Below are 22,044 nucleotides of genomic sequence, written 5' to 3' on the forward strand. Positions count from 1 at the left end.
TGGGAATTTCGCTTTTTTAGTCAGGTTTTCAAAGTGAATTGGAAAACGGACCTCACTTTCTGATTTGACAGAGCATTTTGGTGACTCATTGGTAGGTTGACAGCCCCAGATGCAGAGTCCACACTGTGTGCCTGCCTGGTATAGTGAGAAACTACAGCCAAAGTATTTGCTGTGTTTATGCGTCCAAGTGAAATTGAACAAGTCATGTTGTGGAAATGCAATCTGCACCAATAAGTGAATCCACATGGACCCACAAGCCAGCTAACACAGCCACCTAACCAGCTCTGACTCTCTGCCATTCACGTCTAACCAAAGGCCTCCTCTGTTGAAGCAGGCACCAGCATTGATGTGAAGAGTAATTTCTACTTACAACATTTACTGTAATATGGAAGCATTCAAACACACACCAATCAATTGAAAAGCATTACAATATTTAATTACTGCTTATTATACAGTGTTAGTATAGTAGCAAAACCTACGATGTTGATACAATTAAAATGAATGACCATAGCACCAGAATCATTCATTTTCATACTGTAGGTACATATGATTCTTAAAAACATCTTTGGATAATACATAGCAAACAAGCACCGTGTTCAATTCAGTACCAATGTCCATGTCGTCGAGACACAGTTTACACTTCAAGTATGAATATAAAAAAATACACACATATCATAAGTTACAAATCTTGTTATTTAAAAAAAGAAATAAACAAGATTACCCTTCTACAAAATGTGTGGCACATAGTGCATCAAGTATTCTTAACATTTCTGATACAGACCTCATCATAGTACAATTGCCTATCAAACAAGAATGATAGACAAAGGTTTTCTAGCTGCATTATCTGACAAAAGTTATATTCTGCATCTATGAAACTTTGGTTAAAGCTTAACATCGGAGTACCAGCATGGCAGGGTTGCCAAATCCCAGTTATAGTGGTCACAGTGACATCATTTCACCTAAATGATGATAGGGTTCCTTCAGGCAGGTTTCCTTATGTAGTTCAGCATATATCTGGCAACCCTCCAGCTTGGTCGTCAGCTACATTAATAAGAGGACCATGATATTTTATGCAAAACATTTTGGGCATTATGCTGTAATAAGTAGTACATTTACATTTATAGGCATGAAGGCCGAACGTATTCATTCAAAGGGTGTCGAGGTTTGTGCTACAGCTAATGTCAGTTCCAATGCCACTATTATGTTCCTTCTCAAGATTAGAGGTAATTTCAGTAGTTTAAAAAGCACCATTCAAAGATCCTCTTTCAAGTTGGTGGTTACTTACACACACTACAATCTGTAATACATTTTCAGCATCAAACAGTAAACCAAACAATGGCTGCTCGGCTATTAGTATTCTAATGTATCATTACATATCATTACAGAATAAATATGGTCAAACGTAAATATTTTGCAATATAATGAAATTCTTCTCATGAGAATCGATTCTTGTGAGAAGTAGGGTCACATGCACCTATAGAAGAAGAGACATGATCTGGAAAACAATATCACAAATGTACTGAGACAAACTAGCTACTGACTGGAGATGAGAGATTGACCTTGACTTAACACCTCTTACATGATGTAGACAACAGTTGCCAATGATTTAGTGTCTATTTGGTTGTCTCTCTATGACCTGCTAGATAAATCATTCTAATTACATGTCAGTCAGACAGTAGTCAGTAAGTCATTGGGCTCTGAAGAGTTTTCAGTAGTATTACACAACAGAACAGTGAGGATTAATCTGTGATGCAGGACTCCTCACCTACGACCTTTGACGTTTGAGATAAGGCAAGTCTGGGTGACCATTAGTAGAAGAATACACAACGACAGTTGTACACAAAGCCTAGCTAACTGATTGGCGAATGATTATTTCCCGAAAAACCCATGTCTGGCGCAACTTTGGTTTTAGAAGTGGTTGGGACATCATTTTAACATTTTATTCTGTCGGATAAACACTCCAAACAGCCTACCCAACCACTCGGAGGCGTCTGCATGGTCCTAAAGCACACGGTTGCCTCGTTTTGTATCACATTCCAATGATACAAGTGGACAAAATGCAATTTCAGAATGTGGGAGGGACATGTCCCCCCATCCTCAGTGAAAGTTGCGCCCCTGTCTGGGATGTATCTTCTGATCTGGAGAATTCTCCTTCCTTGATCTTTGTAACATTTTTAAGCTATATCATTTATATAATTTGGGGTTATTACTAATCTAATCACAACAAAAACATAATTTATCAGAACATTTTTGCAGGAATACATAATTACCCTTGTTCCATAACACTATAAGTTAATACAATTTAAATATTTATTGAGATGTTCCATTTACCCAACAAAAAGTTGTCTTGCTGACTGTATGAAAACGTAAATAGTTGTACCAGTTCTATAATGACTAATTCATGTTTCCTTTCAGAGTTCCATAACAACATTTTACACTTATGAGATGAGTAAGCTCTTACTAGAAACCATGAGAGGATTCCCGCCCCAAAATATGATTGTGTCCCTTTATGCGAGACTCTACAATGCTAGAATATGTGAGATTGTCTGACAGTCTGCTTTTGATGTTCCAATGCAGAGGTATTTGGTTACCATTACAATTACAAACACTAGTGAGGTCAGACGTAACAGACAGAGCTCATCTTCAGAGTCATTGGTTCTGCTGAACGACCCTTTATAGCTATATATATCTATCTATCTTGAAGATTATTATTACTTTTGCAAATTCAATGGAATTGAAGGAGAGAGAGACTGTTTGCACATGCTTGGATTTAAATCAATGATATTCGAGTGATAGGCTGTTTTAAAACTCTGCAGCTGCAATAATAAAAACAAATCTTTACAATGACAAAATATGATGACCCCCGAAAGCACAATGGTGATATGTAAATTAGATGCGTATTCGGTCCTTATATTACTGTAGAATAGGCTATGCTGCAGAAAATGTAGGCCTACCTATCACAAGAAAACAAGTTCTGATGAGATGATAGGTCTCCACGCATTGTGAACTGCCCTCCATACTGAGATGGGCTGTTTGTCCCTACCATGAGCATTGATGATTGATCATGCAGAGAGCAGAGAGAAGGCCGTAGAGAAACCAGATTTAGACATCGCATATAATTAACATTTCCATTGATATAAATAATTTATTATAATTTACCGGTTTCTCGAAGTTATTTTTCCCGGGAAAAGGGAGTGGTTTTGGACAGTAAATCTTGGTAACTAGGTTCCTGTCACTAAACCCTAGTGATGAAGGGAGGAAAGGGATGGCAACCTTCACAAATTAAGTGCATTGGATCCCCAGACGCTCTGGCTTCACTTCCTGGTCTGATGTTGGGAGAACGTTGAGAGACCACTGGGAGAGCCTTGGGAGATGGTTGGGTTGGGGTTTGGTCCCTGACCATCACTGGACATAAACCAGCAGGCCGTTGTGAGGCTGGGGAATGCACTTCCCACAGAACCCACCACAGCGACCATAGATTCTTGCCCCATCCTATAGACAGAGGGAGAAATAAGAATGAAATGGAGTGGGACAGGACAAATAACTTTCCATAAAGAAATAGGATTTTATTAATGCTACTGGAAATTCCTAGACTAGAATCATAACAGGTGACAGTTCAGATTACAGGAGGGTTTAGAGTTGTTATTCAGAACACCAGAATCCTAGAGTCCTCCTTACCTCTGATCTGTGGACTTTGACAGAGACATAGTTGCCCTGTGAGGTCCACTTGGTTGCCTCAGCCACCTTCAGACCAGTCCCTATGAGGTTGATGCTGAACTGGCCCTGTGGAAGAACACCACAATAGACCTCAAACCAACTTCTCTTGAACAAACTGAAATAGTTTTAAAGTGGACCTGATCAGGATTCAAATACATTCAATTAGTCTGTATCTCATTTCCATTCCAGGGGCAGACAACGAAAGCAGCATCACGGTTCAGTGGACAGACACACTGAGCTACATTGGATGGTTAAGTGTGATTATGTGGTTACTCCACTGGTGGAAACTGGGAACACGTACGATTTTACTCCAGTTAACAGACTGGACATGTCAGGTCAATAAAACCCATTCAGGAAAGGTTGGCTCAAGGCCCCCATCAAAACATACAGGCATACAGATTAAAGTCAATCAATTACAGACTCAAAAATGGTCTCCGTTTCCTACCTGAGGACACTTGGCAGCACTGTAGCAGTCTCCTGCTGTGGCGAAGGGGACGGGACGACCAAACAGGGTCTGAGAAAACTTCAGGTCTGTGGCTGATACATAACACAGAGACACAGAGCATATGGTTAAATCAATACACGATCAATAGGCAGACAACGAGCATATGAAGGTTACAATCTATACACAGAGTCATGAGTTCCAGTAAGAGACAAGGCGCTCTAAGCAACTGCCCTGGCCTAAAGCACATCAGAGGTTAAACCACATGACATTTAAGATGAGCTTAGTTACTCTGGTATTTCTACTGCATTGTCCCACATGATGACCATGACCAGTGCTCCTCTATCTTCCTCTGTGTCTCTCTCTCTCTCTCTCTCTCTGTCTCACTCACTCTCTCGCTGTCTCTCTCTTCCTCTCTCTCTTTTTGTCTATCTGAAATGGCGGTAAAGTTCATGAGAAACGCATTGCACAGCTAGAGCAGCTCAAAATCCTCTCTTCATCTTGAAACCATTATTAAAGTCAAGCCGCCCCAAATCTAAATGAGTTCCATGCAGTGGGAGGGAGGGCCTTGTGTGCTGGGAACATGTGCTGTCAGGACCAGAGTAGACAGGGGATGGGGTGGGAAGATGACTACATGTGTTCTGGGCTCCCTCCTCCTAGCTGCACACAGATATAAATACCACCAATCCGGACCATTCCACATGTGCACTAATCTAAAACATGTTCAGGGACAACTGGAGAGGTGTGGCTGGATGTCGTAATGGGCAGAGAAATATCGCTGGAGATGTTGCAAGTGTGTGTGTGTGCGAGAGAGTTTGAGCGAGGGAGTATGCATGTGTGGGTCAGAGAACACAATATATTTTGTGTGTTTACAAGCATTTGTGTGTATATGAGTATGCCTGTGTGTTACCATGTGTCTGTGTAAGTGTGTGTCTCAAGGTGCCCATGCGTTGTCAACTCTATGCCAGTGATCTGAACAAGGCCTGTTGAAAGGCATTATCATGATTTCTGTGCTGAGTCTGAGGGTGTGGCGAAAGGCGGTGAAAATTGTATTCGGTGAGCGAATCCGTTCTTTTGTGAGGTGGGCGAGAGGATCGGGCTGTGTGCAGGGGTAAAACAACATGGATGTGTGGTCTTATTGTAGTGGAGTGGTCAGTCAATCACATGGTCATTACTCACTCATTATCCTCAGTGAGATGATGTCCAGACGGACCTTATGGAAGAGAGTGTATCCCGCTGCAGAGTAATCGTTCCTGCAGTCACAGTCCTGCCTTCTGCTGTCGTTGTAGGGGCAATCAAAAGGATTCAGCAACCTAGACATACAAAATTAGGTTTCAGATAATATACATGTCACGCCTACTCCCGTTCCCTCTCTCCAGCACTAGACGTCGCCGGCCTACTAACCACCGGTCCTGGCAACCATCATTACGCACACCTGGCAACCATCATTACGCACACCTGTTCTCCATTGTTATGCATACCTGGACTTCATTACCTTGATTACTTCTCCTTTATTTAGCCGTCAGTAGCCTCAGTCTTCAGGAAGTATTGGTTTTGTTCACGTTTATCTGCTTATTCTCATTATTAAACTCACCTTCTGCATTTGCTTCATGACTCCTAGCATATGCGTTACAGAATACTGCCTCTGAAAAAAATGGAAGCAGCAGAAGATAACCCCATCTTCATGATGGTTGAGGAACAGGGTCATCTACTCCACCAACACCACAACCAATCGGCTCTACTGGGTACAACCATGAAAGAAATCCTCCCCGTTCTTCAACGCATCAACACCACCAGCGAGGTTCTCCATACCTTTGATGGAGGGCCTCCTACCACGGGTCGTCACTGTGAGCCAGTCCCCCAGCCTTCCTCCCTGCCCGACGGTCCCTTCCGGAGAACTATGAAGGTACTCCATCGAGATGCCATGGCTTTCTTCTCCAGTGCTCCCTCTATTTTGCCTATCAGGCAGGAGCCCCCACCATCGATAGGACCAAGGTTGCCACAGTCATTTCCCTGCTGACCGGACAGGCGTTGCAGTGGGCTACGGCCATCTAGGAGAGAGGGGGAGCTGGATTCCTATGAGAGGTTCATGGCTCTGTTCAGGGCGGATTTCGACCATCCTTCAAAGAGCAGAGAGGGATGTGAGTGACTTTTCCAACACCAGCAAGGTGCCCAGACTGCTGCGGAGTACGCCCTCACCTTCGGACTGTTGCAGCCTCCAGCGGATGGGATGAGCCGGTGGTCCACACTCTATTCCACAGTGGTCTGTGCGAGGAGGTCCAGGCGGAGTTGGCATGTCGGGATGACAACATATCCTTGGATACTCTCATCGCGATGGCCATCCGTCTGGATAACCTTCTTCGGGAGCGGTGGTGTCCACCTCGCCTCCCTCCTTTGGCTGTGCTGAGGCACAGCCTGAACCCATGGAGGTAGGGGCCTCACACCTCTCTGCAGCAGAGAGGCGTTGCTGTAGACATCTGGGCCTCTGTCCCTATTGAAGCCAGGAGGGGCACCAGCTTTAGCGGTGTCTGGTGCGTCCCAACCCGGGGTCCACTTGAGCAGATGGGGTGGCCCTGTGACCTTCCATCTCCCAGGGTAGGCACAAGTATTCCATTATCATCTTTTTCCGCCAAACCCTTTCTGGTTCCCATTTCACTGGCTGGCTGACCCTCAAGGTGCCGCTGGGAATTTCATCGACCAGGCCCTTGCCTCCTCCCTGAACTTAACTTCATACCCGCTCTCCTCTCCTTTTCCTGTCCAAGACCTGGATATGCAACCATTGGGATCCGGCCCAATTACGCACATCCCAGCCCCCCACCCTGACCGTGGGACCCATGCACCAGGAAAGCCTTCTCTTCCTCACCACCACCGCACCTGTACACAAAGTTATACTTGGCCTCCTGTTGCTCCAACAACATAACTCCACCATTTCCTGTTCGAGGATGAGAATCACTGCCTGGGGACCAGGATGCCAGAGGACCTGCTTTCCTGCACCCGGTGATTCCACTTTGGTGGAGGGTCCTGTGAGTGACTTCCAGCCTATCAATCTGTCCTCCCGAATCGTTGGCCCCTTGTGTTGGGACGTAGATGTGGACATCCGCCAGGCTCTGGAGAGGGAACCCGCTCCTGCTACTTGCCCTCCAGAACGCATCTACGTCTCCACAGGGGTGAAAGATCGGATGTTGACCTGGGCACACACATCCCTCGTCGCTGGACACCCAGGTATCACACACACCATCCAATCCCTCTCTTTGATAAATACTGGTGGCCCACATTGGCGCAGGACGTCACCCACTATGTCAACTCATGCACTGTATGTATCCAATCCAAATCTCTCCGGCACGCTCCAGCAGGTAAACTATTTCCCCTTCCCGTGCCTCAGCGGCCTTGGTCAAATCTGTCCATAGACTTTGTAAGTGATATCTTCTTTCTGATGGGTTTTACCACTATTATGGCCTTTGTTGACAGATTCTCTACATCCTACCGTTTTATCCCTCTCTGGTCTACCTACTGCTCTCCAGGTCGCTGAGGCACTATTCCAACAGGTCTTCCGGCCTTCCAGAGGACAACGTTTCCGAACGTGGTCCCCAATTCACGTTGCGGGTCTGGAAAGCCTTCATGGATAAGCTGGGTGCCACGGTCAGCCTCACATTCAGGTTCCAGCCTCAGTCCAACGGGCAGATGGGGAGTTTCCGCCAGGACCGGCAGGGGTAGTGGGCCCGGTTCCTTCCCTAGGTAGAATACACCCAGAACTTACTTCGTCACTCACACACACACACTCCTCCCCCGTGTTCCATCCTGGTGATCGTGTCTGGCTCTCCACCAGGAACCTCTCATTCCCCCTCTGGTTATGCTCACGTTCAGTACGCTTATTCTGTTTTGTTTATCTGCTTATTATCATTATACAACTCACCTTCTGCACCTGCTTCCTGACTCCTAGCATATATGTTACAATACATTGCTTTCATGTAATGACTTTTTGAATTAATGTTAGTTTAGAATCATATACAGTATTATAGTGTATTCTGTCCATAAACAGAAAATTAATTAAGCACAGACACAGGGTAATCTGGTTTCAATGAGCACACCTGTATCCATAGACCTCTGAGTAGTTGTCTGTCTGACCACTCCGCAGCGTAACATATTCCTTAGGGAAATCAGTCTGCATCTCAGCACAGTAGATCTAGGAAGAAACACATTGAGACAACAATTGCTGAATCCTGGCCTGGAAATGATTAATGATGAAGTGATAGTCAGTGATTCTGACAGAGAGCACACACCTGTAGAATCCTGGACTTGACTTTCAGGTAGTACTCCCCATCCATCCTCACCCCCTGTATCATCTGGACCTCTCTGCAGGATGTCAACAACTGACCTATAATCAGAAATAAGATGGAGCACCTTTAGGGCTGGATTCAATCCGTATCACCAAAGCATCGTAGAAGTTCAGCACTATAGCTCGTTTGAAATCTAAAGGCAATGTTCCTGTATTCGCGGGGACTGCATTCACGGTAAGCACTGCTTATGTCATCGGCTCAATCGGAAATTACCTTCACATTTTAATTAGGATCTTCTGCGATACTTCTGCAAAAAGGATTGAATCCAGTCCTTAGTGTTACAGTTTATAGGATGGTACTGGACTGTATGTAGGTTAGTTTCAACATAACAAGATACGCAAATGTACATGATCTACCATATATTTTTTCAGTAAAAATTTACAGATATTTACAGATTATTTTAAAGGGGCAGTGCACTCAAAAACATCATTTATATATATATATATTGTCACATTCTTTATAAAGATGAGACCAAGGCGCAGCGTGAGTAGAGTTCCACATGTTTTTAATAAAACCGAAACTCCAAACAAAACAAACAAGCACAAACGAAATGTGAAGCTATACGAATAGTGCAGACAGGCAACTAAACATTGAACAAGATCCCACAAACACCAAAGGGAAATGGCTACTTAAATATGAACCCCAATCAGAGACAACGATAAACAGCTGCCTCTGATTGGGAACCATATCAGGCCACCATAGACATACAAATCACCTAGACCTACTAAAACCCTAGACATACAAAAACCCTTGACAATGCAAAACTGGCCTACCCACCCTGGTCACACCCGGACCTAACCAAAATATATCGAAAACAGAGATATCTCAGGTCAGGGCGTGACAGTACCCCCCAAATGTGCGGACTCCCGGTCGCAAACCTGAACCTATAGGGGAGGGTCCGGGTGGGCATCTACCCTCGGTGGCAGCTCCGGTTCTGGACGCAGCCCCCCCTCTTTACTCTGATCCCTCCGCCTTTGTAGAACCGGACCGTGGATCTTCGCCAGAGGCCCCAGACTGGGAACCGTCGCCGGAGACCCCGGATTGGGGACCGTCGCCGAAGACACCGGACTGGGGTCCGTCGCGGGAGACCCCGGACTGTGGACCGTCGGTGGAGGTTCCGGACTGTGGACCGTCGGTGGAGGTTCCGGACTGTGGACCGTCGGTGGAGGTTCCGGACTGTGAAACGTTGCCGGAAGCTCTGGACTGGGAACTGTCGCCGGAAGCTCTGGACTGTGGAGGCGCACTGGAGGTCTGATGCGTGGGACCGGTACTGGTGGTACCGGGCTGATGACACGCACCTCAGGGCAAGAGTGGAGAGGAGGCACAGGACTTACTGGACTGTGGAGGCGCACTGGAGGTCTGGTCAGTTTGCTGCACTGAAAGTAAAGGGGCTGAATAATTTTGCACGCCCAATTTTTCAGTTTTTGATTTGTTAAAAAAGTTTGAAATATCCAATAAATGTCGTTCCACTTCATGATTGTGTCCCACTTGTTGTTGATTCTTCACAAAAAAATACAGTTTTATATCTTTATGTTTGAAGCCTGAAATGTGGCAAAAGGTCGCAAAGTTCAAGGGGGCCGAATACTTTCGCAAGGCACTGTATATATATACTGCTCAAAAAAATAAAGGGAACACTTAAAAAACACAATGTAACTCCAAGTCAATCACACTTCTGTGAAATCAAACTGTCCACTTAGGAAGCAACACTGATTGACAATAAATTTCCACCTCTGGCCTGCTCGCCTCCCTACCACTGAGGAAGTACAGTTCCCGCTCAGCCCAGTCAAAACTGTTCGCTGCTCTGGCCCCCCAATGGTGGAACAAACTCCCTCACGACGCCAGGACAGCGGAGTCAATCACCATCTTCCGGAGACACCTGAAACCCCACCTCTTCAAGGAATACCTAGGATAGGATAAAGTAATCCTTCTCACCCCCCCCCTTAAATGATTTAGATGCACTATTGTAAAGTGGCTGTTCCACTGGATGTCAGAAGGTGAATTCACCAATTTGTAAGTCGCTCTGGATAAGAGCGTCTGCTAAATGACTTAAATGTAATGTAAATGTAAATTTCACATGCTGTTGTGCAAATGGAATAGACAACAGGTGGAAATTATAGGCAATAAGCAAGACACCCCCAATAAAGGAGTGGTTCTGCAGGTGGTGACCACAGACCACTTCTCAGTTCCTATGCTTCCTGGCTGATGTTTTGGTCACTTTTGAATGCTGGCGGTGCTTTCACTCTAGTGGTAGCATGAGACGGAGTCTACAACCCACACAAGTGGCTCAGGTAGTGCAGCTCATCCAAGATGGCACATCAATGCGAGCTGTGGCAAGAAGGTTTGCTGTGTCTGTCAGCGTAGTGTCCAGAGCATGGAGGCGCTACCAGGAGACAGGCCAGTACATCAGGAGACGTGGAGGAGGCCGTAGGAGGGCAACAACCCAGCAGCAGGACCGCTACCTCCGCCTTTGTGCAAGGAGGAGCAGGAGGAGCACTGCCAGAGCCCTGCAAAATGACCTCCAGCAGGCCACAAATGTGCACATGTCTGCTCAAACGGCCAGAAACAGACTCCATGAGGGTGGTATGAGGGCCCGATGTTCACAGGTGGGTGTTGAGCTTACAGCCCAACACCGTGCAGGACGTTTGGCATTTTCCAGAGAACAACAAGATTGGGAAATTCGCCACTGACGCCCTGTGCTCTTCACAGATGAAAGCAGGTTCACACTGAGCACGTGACAGACGTGACAGAGTCTGGAGACGCAGTGGAGAACGTTCTTCTGCCTGCAACATCCTCCAGCATGACCGGTTTGGCGGTGGGTCAGTCATGGTGTGGGGTGGCATTTCTTTGGGGGGCCGCACAGCCCTCCATGTGCTCGCCAGAAGTAGCCTGACTGCCATTAGGTACCGAGATGAGATCTTCAGACCCCTTGTGAGACCATATGCTAGTGCGGTTGGCCCTGGGTTCCTCCTAATGCAAGACAATGCTATACCTCATGTGGCTGGAGTTTGTCAGCAGTTCCTGCAAGAGGAAGGCATTGATGCTATGGACTGGCCCGCCCGTTCCCCAGACCTGAATCCAATTGAGCACATCTGGGACATCATGTCTCGCACCATCCACCAACGCCACGTTGCACCACAGACTGTCCAGGAGTTGGTGGATGCTTTAGTCCAGGTCTGGGAGGAGATCCCTCAGGAGATCATCCGCCACCTCATCAGGAGCATGCCCAGGCGTTGTAGGGAGGTCATACAGGCACGTGGAGGCCACACACACTCATGAGCCTCATTTTGGCTTGTTTTAAGGACATTACATCAAAGTTGGATCAGCCTGTACTGTGGTTTTCCACTTTAATTTTGAGTGTCACTCAAAATCCAGACCTCCATGGGATGATAAAATTGATTTCCATTGATCATTTTTGTGTGATTTTGCTGTCAGCACATTCAACTATGTAAAGAAAAAAGTATTTAAGAAGAATATTTCATTCATTCAGATCTAGGATGTGTTATTTTAGTGTTCCCTTTATTGTTTTGAGCAATGTATATAGTTGAAGTCAGAAGTTTACATACACTTAGGTTGGAATCATTAAAACTTGGTTTTCAATCACTTCACAAATCTCTTGTTAACAAACTATAGTTTTGGCAAGTCGGTTAGGACATCTACGTTGTGCATGACACAAGTAATTTTTAAAACAATTGTTTACAGACAAATTATTTCACTTATAATTCACTGTATCACAATTCCAGTGGGTCAGACGTTTACATACACTAAGTTCACTGTGTCTTTAAACAGCTAGGAAAATTCTAGAAAATTATGTCATGGCTTTAGAAGCTTCTGATAGGTTAAGTGACATAATTTGAGTCAATTGGAGGTGTACCTGTGGATGTATTTCAAGGCCTACCTTCAAACTCAGTGCCTCTTGACATCATGGGAAAATCAACCAAAACCTCAGAAAAACAATTGTAGACCTCCACAAGTCTGGTTCATCCTTGGGAGCGCCTGAAGGTACCATGTTCATCTGTACATACAATAGTACGCAAGTATAAACACCATGGGACCACGCAGCCGTCATACCGCTGAGTAAGGAGACGCGTTCTGTGTCCTAGAGATGAATGTACTTTGGTGCGAAAAGTGCAAATCAGTCCCAGAAAAACCGCAAATGACCTTGTGAAGATGCTGGAGGAAACAGGTACAAAAGTATCTATATCCACAGTAAAAACGAGTCCTATATCGACATAACCTGAAAGGCCGCTCAACAAGGAAGAAGCCACTGCTCCAAAACCGCCATAAAAAAGCCAGACTACGGTTTGCAGCTGCACATGGGGACAAAGATTGTACTTCTTGGAGAAAAGTCCTCTGGTCTGATGAAACACAAATAGAACTGTTTGGCTATAATGACCATCATTATGTTTGGAGGAAAAAGGGGGAGGCTTGCAAGGCTAAGAACACTATCCCAACCGTGAAGCATGGGGGTGGCAGCATCATGTTGTGGGGGTGTTTTGCTGCAGGAGGGACTAGTGCACTTCACAAAATAGATGGCATCATGAGGTAGGAAAATTATGTGGATGTATTGAAGCAACATCTCAAGACATCAGTCAGAAAGTTTAAGCTTGTTCACAAATGGGTCTTCCAAATGGACTATGACCCCAAGCATAGTTCCAAAGTTGTGGCAAAATGGACAACAAAGTCAAGGTATTGGAGTGGCCATCACAAAGCTCTGACCTCAATCCTATAGAAAATGTGTGGGCAGAACTGAAAAAGCGTGTGCGAGCAAGGAGGCCTACAAACCTGACTCAACTACACCAGCTCTGGCAGGAGGAATGGGCCAAAATTCACCCAACTTATTGTGGGAAGCTTGTGGAAGGCTACCCGAAATGTTTGATCCAAGTTAAACAATTGAAAGGCAATGCTACCAAATACTATTTGAATGTATGTAAACGTCTGACCCACTGGCAATGTGATTAAAAAAATAAAAGCTGAAATAAATCATTCTCTCTACTATTATTCTGACATTTCACATTCTTAAAATAAAGTGGTGCTCCTGACTGACCTAAAACAGGGAATTTTTACTCAGATTAAATGTCAGGAATTGTGAAAAATGTAGCATAAATGTATTTGGCTAAGGTGTATGCCGCAGGGGCGGCAGGTTGTTTAGTGGTTAGAGCATTGAACTAGTAATTGAAAGGTTGCAAGACCAAATCCCTGACCTAACAAGGTAAAAATCTGTCGTTCTGCCCCTGAACAGGCAGTTAACCCACTGTTCCTAGGCCATCATTGAAAATAAAAATTTGTTCTTAACTGACTTGCCTTGTTAAATAAAGGTAAACATAGTTTTTTTAAATGTAAACTTCCAACTTCAACTGTGTTCAACATGATGAGGTTCAAATAACACTGAAATTGGGAAAATTATGATAATGCACTTTTAGTATAAGAGCTGTTTGAAAAGACCACCTGAAATTTCAGCATGTTTGGCTGGGTTGGGGAGACATCACTAGGCGGTATATTGACCAATAACATATTATAAGTCAATAGACCAATATATCAAAGAGAGTGTGTCCTCCTCTCTGCCAATAACAGCTAGTTTTCAGGTTGCACATCCCTCCCAATAGGCTCCTCCAATTACTGTGGGGGAGCTTTGCTGGTGACACTATCTGTGATTTATTTAGAATTCAAGGCACAATTCACCAACATGGCTACCACAGAATTCTGCAGCGATACACCATCCCATCTGGTTTACACTTTGTTTTCAACAGGACAATGACCCAACACACCTCCAGGCTGTGTAAGGGCTGTTTGACCAAGAAGGAGAGTGATGGAGTGCTGCATCAGATGACCTGGCCTCCACAATCACCCGACCTCAACCCAATTGAGATGGTTTGGGATGAGTTGGACCGCAGAGTGAAGGAAAAGCAGCCAACAAGTGTTCAGCATATGTGGAAACTCCTTCAAGACGGTTGGAAAAACATTCCAGGTGAAGCTGGTTGAGAGTATGACAAGAGTGTACAAAGCTGTCATCAAGGTAAAGGGTGGCTACTTTGAAAAATCTGAAATATATAATATATTTTGATTTGTTTAACATTTTTTTGCTTACTACATGATTCCATATGTGTTATTTCATAGTTTTGATGTCATCAGTATTATTCTACAATGCAGAAAATAGTACAAAAAAAAACTGTAATAAGCTCTTCTGTTCAAACTTTTGACTGGTACTGTAGATTTGACCTATAACTGAAGAAGAGTCTAAAGTAGACTTCACATAGTTCTTGTAAATAGGTCAAACAATTAAAGTGTTCAACAACAAAATGCTACAAGCGTTCCAATAAACAAACAGCAGTAAAAACTCATGAAGATGCTTGTTATCTGGCCAAGGTGTGAGTATGAGCTCAACACTGGGGGGCCTTGCTGAAAACAAGAACATCTAACTTTATTTATATTCTCTATTATTGTTTCTGTGTGGTTGGAGTCCAGTTCTCTCTTCTGATTAGCTGATTAGCATTAATATTTGACTGGTGAACTGGCTGTCACCCGATGCATGACTTGGCAAGAGACAAGCGGCACAATGCTCCAGCACAATCCCCTGGCCGTGTGTAAACATCTGCAATGTGGGGCATGAGCCTGCAAACCTTGGCCAGGAACCAACTCAGCTATCACACAGGGTCAAAAGTGAAGACCGCCACAGCCCCATCCTCAGCCCCAGCCTTAGCATCAGCCCCAGCCTTAGCATCAGCCCCAGCCTTAGCATCAGCCCCAGCCTTAGCATCAGCCTTAGCATCAGCCTTAGCATCAGCCCCAGCCTTAGCATCAGCCCCAGCCTTAGCATCAGCCCCATCCTCAGCCCCAGCCTTAGCATCAGCCCCATCCTCAGCCCCAGCCTTAGCATCAGCCCCAGCCTTAGCATCAGCCCCATCCTCAGCCCCAGCCTTAGCATCAGCCCCATCCTCAGCCCCAGCCTTAGCATCAGCCCCAGCCTTAGCATCAGCCCCAGCCTTAGCATCAGCCCCAGCCTTAGCATCAGCCCCAGCCTTAGCATCAGCCCCATCCTCAGCCCCAGCCTTAGCATCAGCCCCAGCCTTAGCATCAGCCCTAGCCTTAGCATCAGCCCCAGCCTTAGCATCAGCCCCATCCTCAGCCCCAGCCTTAGCATCAGCCCCAGCCTTAGCATCAGCCCCAGCCTTAGCATCAGCCCCATCCTCAGCCCCAGCCTTAGCATCAGCCCCAGCCTTAGCATCAGCCCCAGCCTTAGCATCAGCCCCAGCCTTAGTCTCAGGCAAAGACTCATCTCCAGTCAGCCCCAGTCTCAACATCAGCATTACCCCAGTTCTAGCCTCAGCCCCAGTTCTAGCCTCAGCCCCAGTTCTAGCCTCAGCCCCAGTTCTAGCTTCAGCCTCAGCTCTAGCCTCAGCCTCAGCTCTAGCCTCAGCCCCAGTTCTAGCTTCAGCCCCAGCTCTAGCCTCAGCCTCAGCTCTAGCCTCAGCCTCAGCTCCAGCCTCAGCCCCAGCCTTAGCCTCAGCCTCAGCCTAGCCTCAGCCTCCAGCTCTAGCCTCAGCCCCAGTTCTAGCTTCAGCCCCAGCTCTAGCCTCAGCCTCAGCTCTAGCCTCAGCCCCAGCTCTAGCCTCAGCCCCAGTCTCAACATCAGCATTACCCCAGCTCTAGCCTCAGCCTCAGCTCTAGCCTCAGCCTCAGCTCTAGCCTCAGCCCCAGTTCTAGCTTCAGCCCCAGCTCTAGCCTCAGCCTCAGCTCTAGCCTCAGCCCCAGCTCCAGCTTCAGCCCCAGCTCTAGCCTCAGCCTCAGCTCTAGCCTCAGCCCCAGCTCTAGCCTCAGCCTCAGCTCTAGCCTCAGCCCCAGCTCTAGCCTCAGCCCCAGCTCTAGCCTCAGCTCTAGCCTCAGCCCCAGCTAGCCTTAGCCCCAGCACACTGTCTGACTGCCTCTCTGTCACCAGCGTGAGTGGAGAACTCTGACTCACTATTTATTGTTTCAGAGACCAAGGTTAAACAAGGTTAAAGTTATGCCCAATTTGTTAAAATAAAGAAATAAGTTGACACTATCAGATATGGCAGTTGGCTGATATACAGCACAGTTGATTTCATTCCATAACTATACACTTCTGTTTTCCATTAACTTCTCAGCGTACGGTCTAGTTTCCTGAATTTTCGCCTGTCTGACATGCCCAAAGTAAACTGCCTGTTACTCAGGCCAAGAAGCTAGGATATATATAGATTTGGTAGAATTGGATAGAAAACACTCATGCGTTTCTAAAACTGTTAAAATAATGTCTGTGAGTATAACAGAACTGATATAGCAAGCAAAAACCCGAGGAAAATCTCATTTCCGACTCCCAGATTGCAGTTCCTATGGCTTCCATTAAATCAAATCGAATCACATTTATTTGTCACATGCACATGGTTAGCAGATGTTAATGCGAGTGTAGCGAAATGCTTGTGCTTCTAGTTTCAACAATGCAGTAATAACCAACGAGTAATCTAACTTAACAATTACAAAACTAGTACCTTATACACACATGTGTAAAGGTATAAAGAATATGTACATAAAGATATATGAATGAGTGATGGTACAGAACGGCATAGGCAAGATGCAGTAGATAGTATCGAGTACAGTATATACATATGAGATGAGTAATGTAGGGTATGTAAACAAAGTGGCATAGTTTAAAGTGGCTAGTGATACATGTATTACATAAAGATGCAGTATATGATATAGAGTACAGTATATACATATGAGATGAGTAATGTAGGGTATGTAAACATTATATTAAGTAGCATTGTTTAAAGTGGCTAGTGATATATTTTACATAAATTTCCATCAATTCCCATTATTAATGTGGCTGGAGTCAGTGTGTTGGCAGCAGCCACTCAATGTTTGTGGTGGCAACAGTCTTTATACAAGGTTTTAGGCTTGTTTTTTTTAAATAAAGAAGTATTTGTAGTCTTTCCAAGTTGAGCGCCAGGGCAAAAGTAGTCTTTTTGCGCACGTGAACGTGGGCGCACTCTTCGTTCTTTTCCTTTCGAACATAGTAATCTCCGTCTGAAATATTATTGTTTATTTAGATATTAAACCATTTTGAAGGAGTGGATTATTGAATTCAACGGCGCCAACTAAACAGCGTTTCTGGGATATAAAGAAGGACTTTATCGAACAAAACGACAATTCATTGTGTAGCTGGGACCCTTGGGATTGTAAACAGAGGAAGATCTTCAAAAGTAAGTGATTTATTTTATTGCTATTTGTTATTTTGTGACGCCTGTGCTGGTTTGGAAAATATGCTAATGTGAGGCGCTGTCCTCAGCTTATCGAATGCTATGCTTTCGCCGTAAGGCCCTTTGAAAGCTGACAACGCAGTTCGATTACCAGGATTCTAAGATTTTGAACCGTGTAAGACAATGGTACTTTCATGAATGTTTAATATTGTGATTTTTTATTTTAAATTTGGCGCTCTGCAATTTCACCAGATGTTGTCGATTTTGATCCCGTAATCGGGATCCGTGTGCTAAGAGGTTTTTAAGCACTCTGTGGATCAGGAAGGTTGTCAAGGAAACCACGTCTAAGTTGTAGGCCTAATACTTGCGGCGCTGCAATAGCTGTAAGCACATTTTCTGAAAACCACTGTGTACAGTTCATGAGGGAATGGAAAGGATTTATCAGGGAGAGGCTGCATAGAAGTAGTTGAGAGGATTATTAGAGAAGTGTAGAAGTAGTGAAGACAAGTATTAGAGAGCCTGTGTAGAAGTAGTGAAGACAAGTATTAGAGAGCCTGTGTAGAAGTAGTGGAGACAAGTATTAGAGAGCCTGTGTAGAAGTAGTGGAGACAAGTATTAGAGAGCCTGTGTAGAAGTAGTGGAGACATGTATTAGAGAGCCTGTGTAGAAGTAGTGAAGACAAGTATTAGAGAGCCTGTGTAGAAGTAGTGGAGGCAAGTATTAGAGAGCCTGTGTAGAAGTAGTGAAGACAAGTATTAGAGAGCCTGTGTAGAAGTAGTGAAGACAAGTATTAGAGAGCCTGTGTAGAAGTAGTGAAGACAAGTATTAGAGAGCCTGTGTAGAAGTAGTGGAGACAAGTATTAGAGAGGCTGTGTAGAAGTAGTGAAGACAAGTATTAGAGAGGCTGTGTAGAAGTAGTGAAGACAAGTATTAGAGAGCCTGTGTAGAAGTAGTGAAGACAAGTATTAGAGAGCCTGTGTAGAAGTAGTGAAGACAAGTATTAGAGAGGCTGTGTAGAAGTAGTGGAGACAAGTATTAGAGAGGCTGTGTAGAAGTAGTGAAGACAAGTATTAGAGAGCCTGTGTAGAAGTAGTGAAGACAAGTATTAGAGAGCCTGTGTAGAAGTAGTGAAGACAAGTATTAGAGAGCCTGTGTAGAAGTAGTGGAGACAAGTATTAGAGAGCCTGTGTAGAAGTAGTGAAGACAAGTATTAGAGAGCCTGTATAGAAGTAGTGGAGACAAGTATTAGAGAGGCTGTGTAGAAGTAGTGGAGACAAGTATTAGAGGGCCTGTGTAGAAGTAGTAGAGACAAGTATTAGAGAGCCTGTGTAGAAGTAGTGGAGACAAGTATTAGAGAGGCTGTGTAGAAGTAGTAGAGACAAGTATTAGAGAGCCTGTGTAGAAGTAGTGAAGACAAGTATTAGAGAGCCTGTGTAGAAGTAGTGGAGGCAAGTATTAGAGAGGCTGTGTAGAAATAGTGGAGACAAGTATTAGAGAGGCTGTGTAGAAGTAGTGGAGACAAGTATTAGAGAGGCTGTGTAGAAGTAGTGGAGACAAGTATTAGAGAGGCTGTGAAGAAGTGTGTGCGTGTGTTTGTATGTACAGTGCATTCTGAAAGTATTCAGACCCCTTGACTTTCACCACATTATGTTCCATTACAGCCTTATTCTAAAATTGATGAAATTGGTGTTTTTTTTCTCTCATCAATCTACACACAATACCCCATAATGATGAAGAAAAAAAAGGTTTTGCAAATAAAGGATCAGTGCAAGCTCTTCTGTTGGGTTGCTGGGCCACACGGCGAGCCATGGATGACGCGATCCTTCAGCTGACAGTAGGCCATAGTCCCGGCAACCCGACAGAAGAGCTTGCACCGATCCTTCATTAGAACTACAGAGGAAAAATACACCCATTTGAAGATGACTGTATGGTGAGATATACATCAGTGGAGGCTGCTGGGGGAAGGATGGCTCAAAAATAATGGCTGGAACAGAGTAAATGTAATGGCATGAATACATGGATTAAGGTGCCACCAACCTCCTGTGATACAGAGCCTTCTGAAAGTATTCAGACCCGTTGAGATTTTCCACATTTTGTTAGGTTACAGCCTTATTCTAAAATGTATTCAATAATTGTTTTCCCTCATTCATCTACACACAATTCCACATAATGACGAAGCAAAAACTGTTTATTTTTTATTTTTGGCTAATTTATAAAAAATAAAAAACTGAAATATCATATTTACATAAGTATTCAGACCCTTTACTCAGCATTCTGTTGAAGCACGTTTGGCAGCGATTACAGCCTCGAGTCTTTTTGGGTATGATGCTACAAGATTGGCACACCTGTCATTGTAAAAAATAATTTCTTCTTAACTGACTTGCCTAGTTAAATCTAAAAATAAATTGGGAGTTTCTTCCATTCTTCTCTGCAGATCCTCTCAAGTTCTGTCTGTTTGGATGGGGAGCATTGCTGTACAGCTATTTGCAAGTCTCTCCAGAGATAATCGATCGGGTTCTAGTCCTGGCTCTTGCTGAGCAACTCAATGACATTCAGACTTGTCCCAAAGCCACTCCTGTTGTATTATCTGTGTGCTTATGGTCGTTGTCCTGTTGGAAGGTGAACCTTCACCCCAGTCTGAGGTCCTGAGCACTCTGGAGCAGGTTTTCATCAAGGATCTCTCTGACTAGTCTCCCAGTCCCTGCCAAAGAAAAACATCCCCACAGCATGATGCTGCCACCACCATGCTTCAACGTAGGGATGGTGCCAGGTTTCCTCCAGATGTGACGCTTGGCAATCAGGCCAAATAGTTAAATCATGGTTTCATCAGACCAGAGAATCATGGTTTGAGAGTCCTTTAGGTGTCTTTGGCAAACTCCAAGCGGGCCGTCATGTGCCTTTTACTGAGGAGTGGCTTCCATCTGGCCACTCTACCACAAAGTGCTGCAGAGACAGTTGTCCTTCTGGAAGTTTCTCCCATCTCCATAGAGGAACTTTGGAGCTCTGTCAGAGTGACCATCGGGTTCTTTGTCACCTCCCAGACCAAGGCCCTTTTCCCCCCAATTGCTCAGTTCGGCCGGGCAGCCAGCTCTAGGAAGAGTCTTGGTGGTTCCAAGCTTTTTCCATTGAAGTATTATGGAGGCCACTCTCTACTTGGGGCCCTTCAATGCTGCAGACATGTTTTGGTAGCCTTCCACAGATCTGTGCCTTGACACAATCCTGTCTCGGAGCAATTCCTTCAATCCCATGGCTTGGTTTTTGCTCTGACATGCACTGTCAACTGTGGGACCTTATATAGACAGGTGTGCGCCTTTCCAAATCATGTCCAATCAATTGAATTTACCACAGATGGACTCCAATCAAGTTGTAGAAACATCTCAAGGATGATCAATGGAAACAGGATACACCTGAGCTCAGTTTCGAGTCTCATAGCAAAGGGTCTGAATACTTATGTAAATAAGGTATTTCTTTTCATTTGCAAAAATGTCTAAAAAACGTTTTGCTTTGTCATTATGGGGTATTGTGTGTAGATTGATGAGGCAAAGGTTTATTTAATCATTTTTAGAATAAGGCTGTAACGAACGGAAATGTGGAAAAAGTCAATAGGGCTGAATCCTTTCCGAATGCGCTGTATGTAGTAGTAGTAGTGGTACTGTAGAGACTCACACTCTCTCTCGCCACAGGTGGCCTGTGACTCGGGCCTCTCGGCTGGACGGCAGTGTTTGGACGGTTGGCCTTTAGAGAACAGACACTCTACCCTGCGCTCCATTACCCCTGCTCCACACGTCTGGGAGCACTGCGGAGCACATAAAGGACATCAACACAGTGAATTACATGGAAACTACTGACATATTACATACTCAATTTACAAAACATATCTGTTGTTTCAATACCATTATCTGATACCATTTACCACCCCTCTCTCTTTCTCTCCATCCCCCTCTTTCTCTCTCTCAAACACACTGAAACACACCTTGCTCCATGGGCCAACTTTCCAGTAGGCAGCTTGTGGGCAGTCCCAAAGGAGGCACTGCCTGGTGCTAGGTGGGGGAGGCTCTGGACAGTGAGGGCGGGACAGGGTGGAGGACTGGGCATCATAAGGGTGCAGGGTGGAGGAGGGCTTCATGGAGCAGGACACTATACGCTGCTGGTAGCCCACACCACAGCTGGCAGAGCACTGGAAATAACACACAATTGAAATCACACCTCAGTGGATAAGGATATAGACCAATTTGTTGAATAACACTTCAATATATATATTTATGTTTGACGACCTAGGCTAGTCAAATACTGCCGGTGAATTGTTTTATCAAATGACACAAAGATAGGTGTATTTAAA

The 22,044-nt window shown here is 44.9% G+C and overlaps 1 protein-coding gene across 1 annotated transcript in view; it reads right to left on the minus strand.

Annotated features, from left to right (window-relative positions):
* Positions 1–420: 420 nt before the first annotated feature.
* Positions 421–22,044, minus strand: part of LOC135524536 (A disintegrin and metalloproteinase with thrombospondin motifs 20-like) — a 176,771-nt gene continuing 155,147 nt past the window's right edge. The window contains exons 31-38 of the mRNA XM_064952156.1: positions 21,679–21,882; positions 21,372–21,501; positions 8,440–8,534; positions 8,248–8,342; positions 5,339–5,472; positions 4,163–4,254; positions 3,679–3,783; positions 421–3,492 (exon numbers count right to left, since the gene is read on the minus strand). Coding sequence (XP_064808228.1) covers positions 3,403–3,492; positions 3,679–3,783; positions 4,163–4,254; positions 5,339–5,472; positions 8,248–8,342; positions 8,440–8,534; positions 21,372–21,501; positions 21,679–21,882 — 945 coding nt within the window. The 3' untranslated portion in view covers positions 421–3,402. The remainder of the gene's footprint in view (positions 3,493–3,678; positions 3,784–4,162; positions 4,255–5,338; positions 5,473–8,247; positions 8,343–8,439; positions 8,535–21,371; positions 21,502–21,678; positions 21,883–22,044) is intronic.

Source organism: Oncorhynchus masou, chromosome 31 (assembly GCF_036934945.1).
Source record: "Oncorhynchus masou masou isolate Uvic2021 chromosome 31, UVic_Omas_1.1, whole genome shotgun sequence".
NCBI lineage: Eukaryota > Metazoa > Chordata > Actinopteri > Salmoniformes > Salmonidae > Oncorhynchus > Oncorhynchus masou.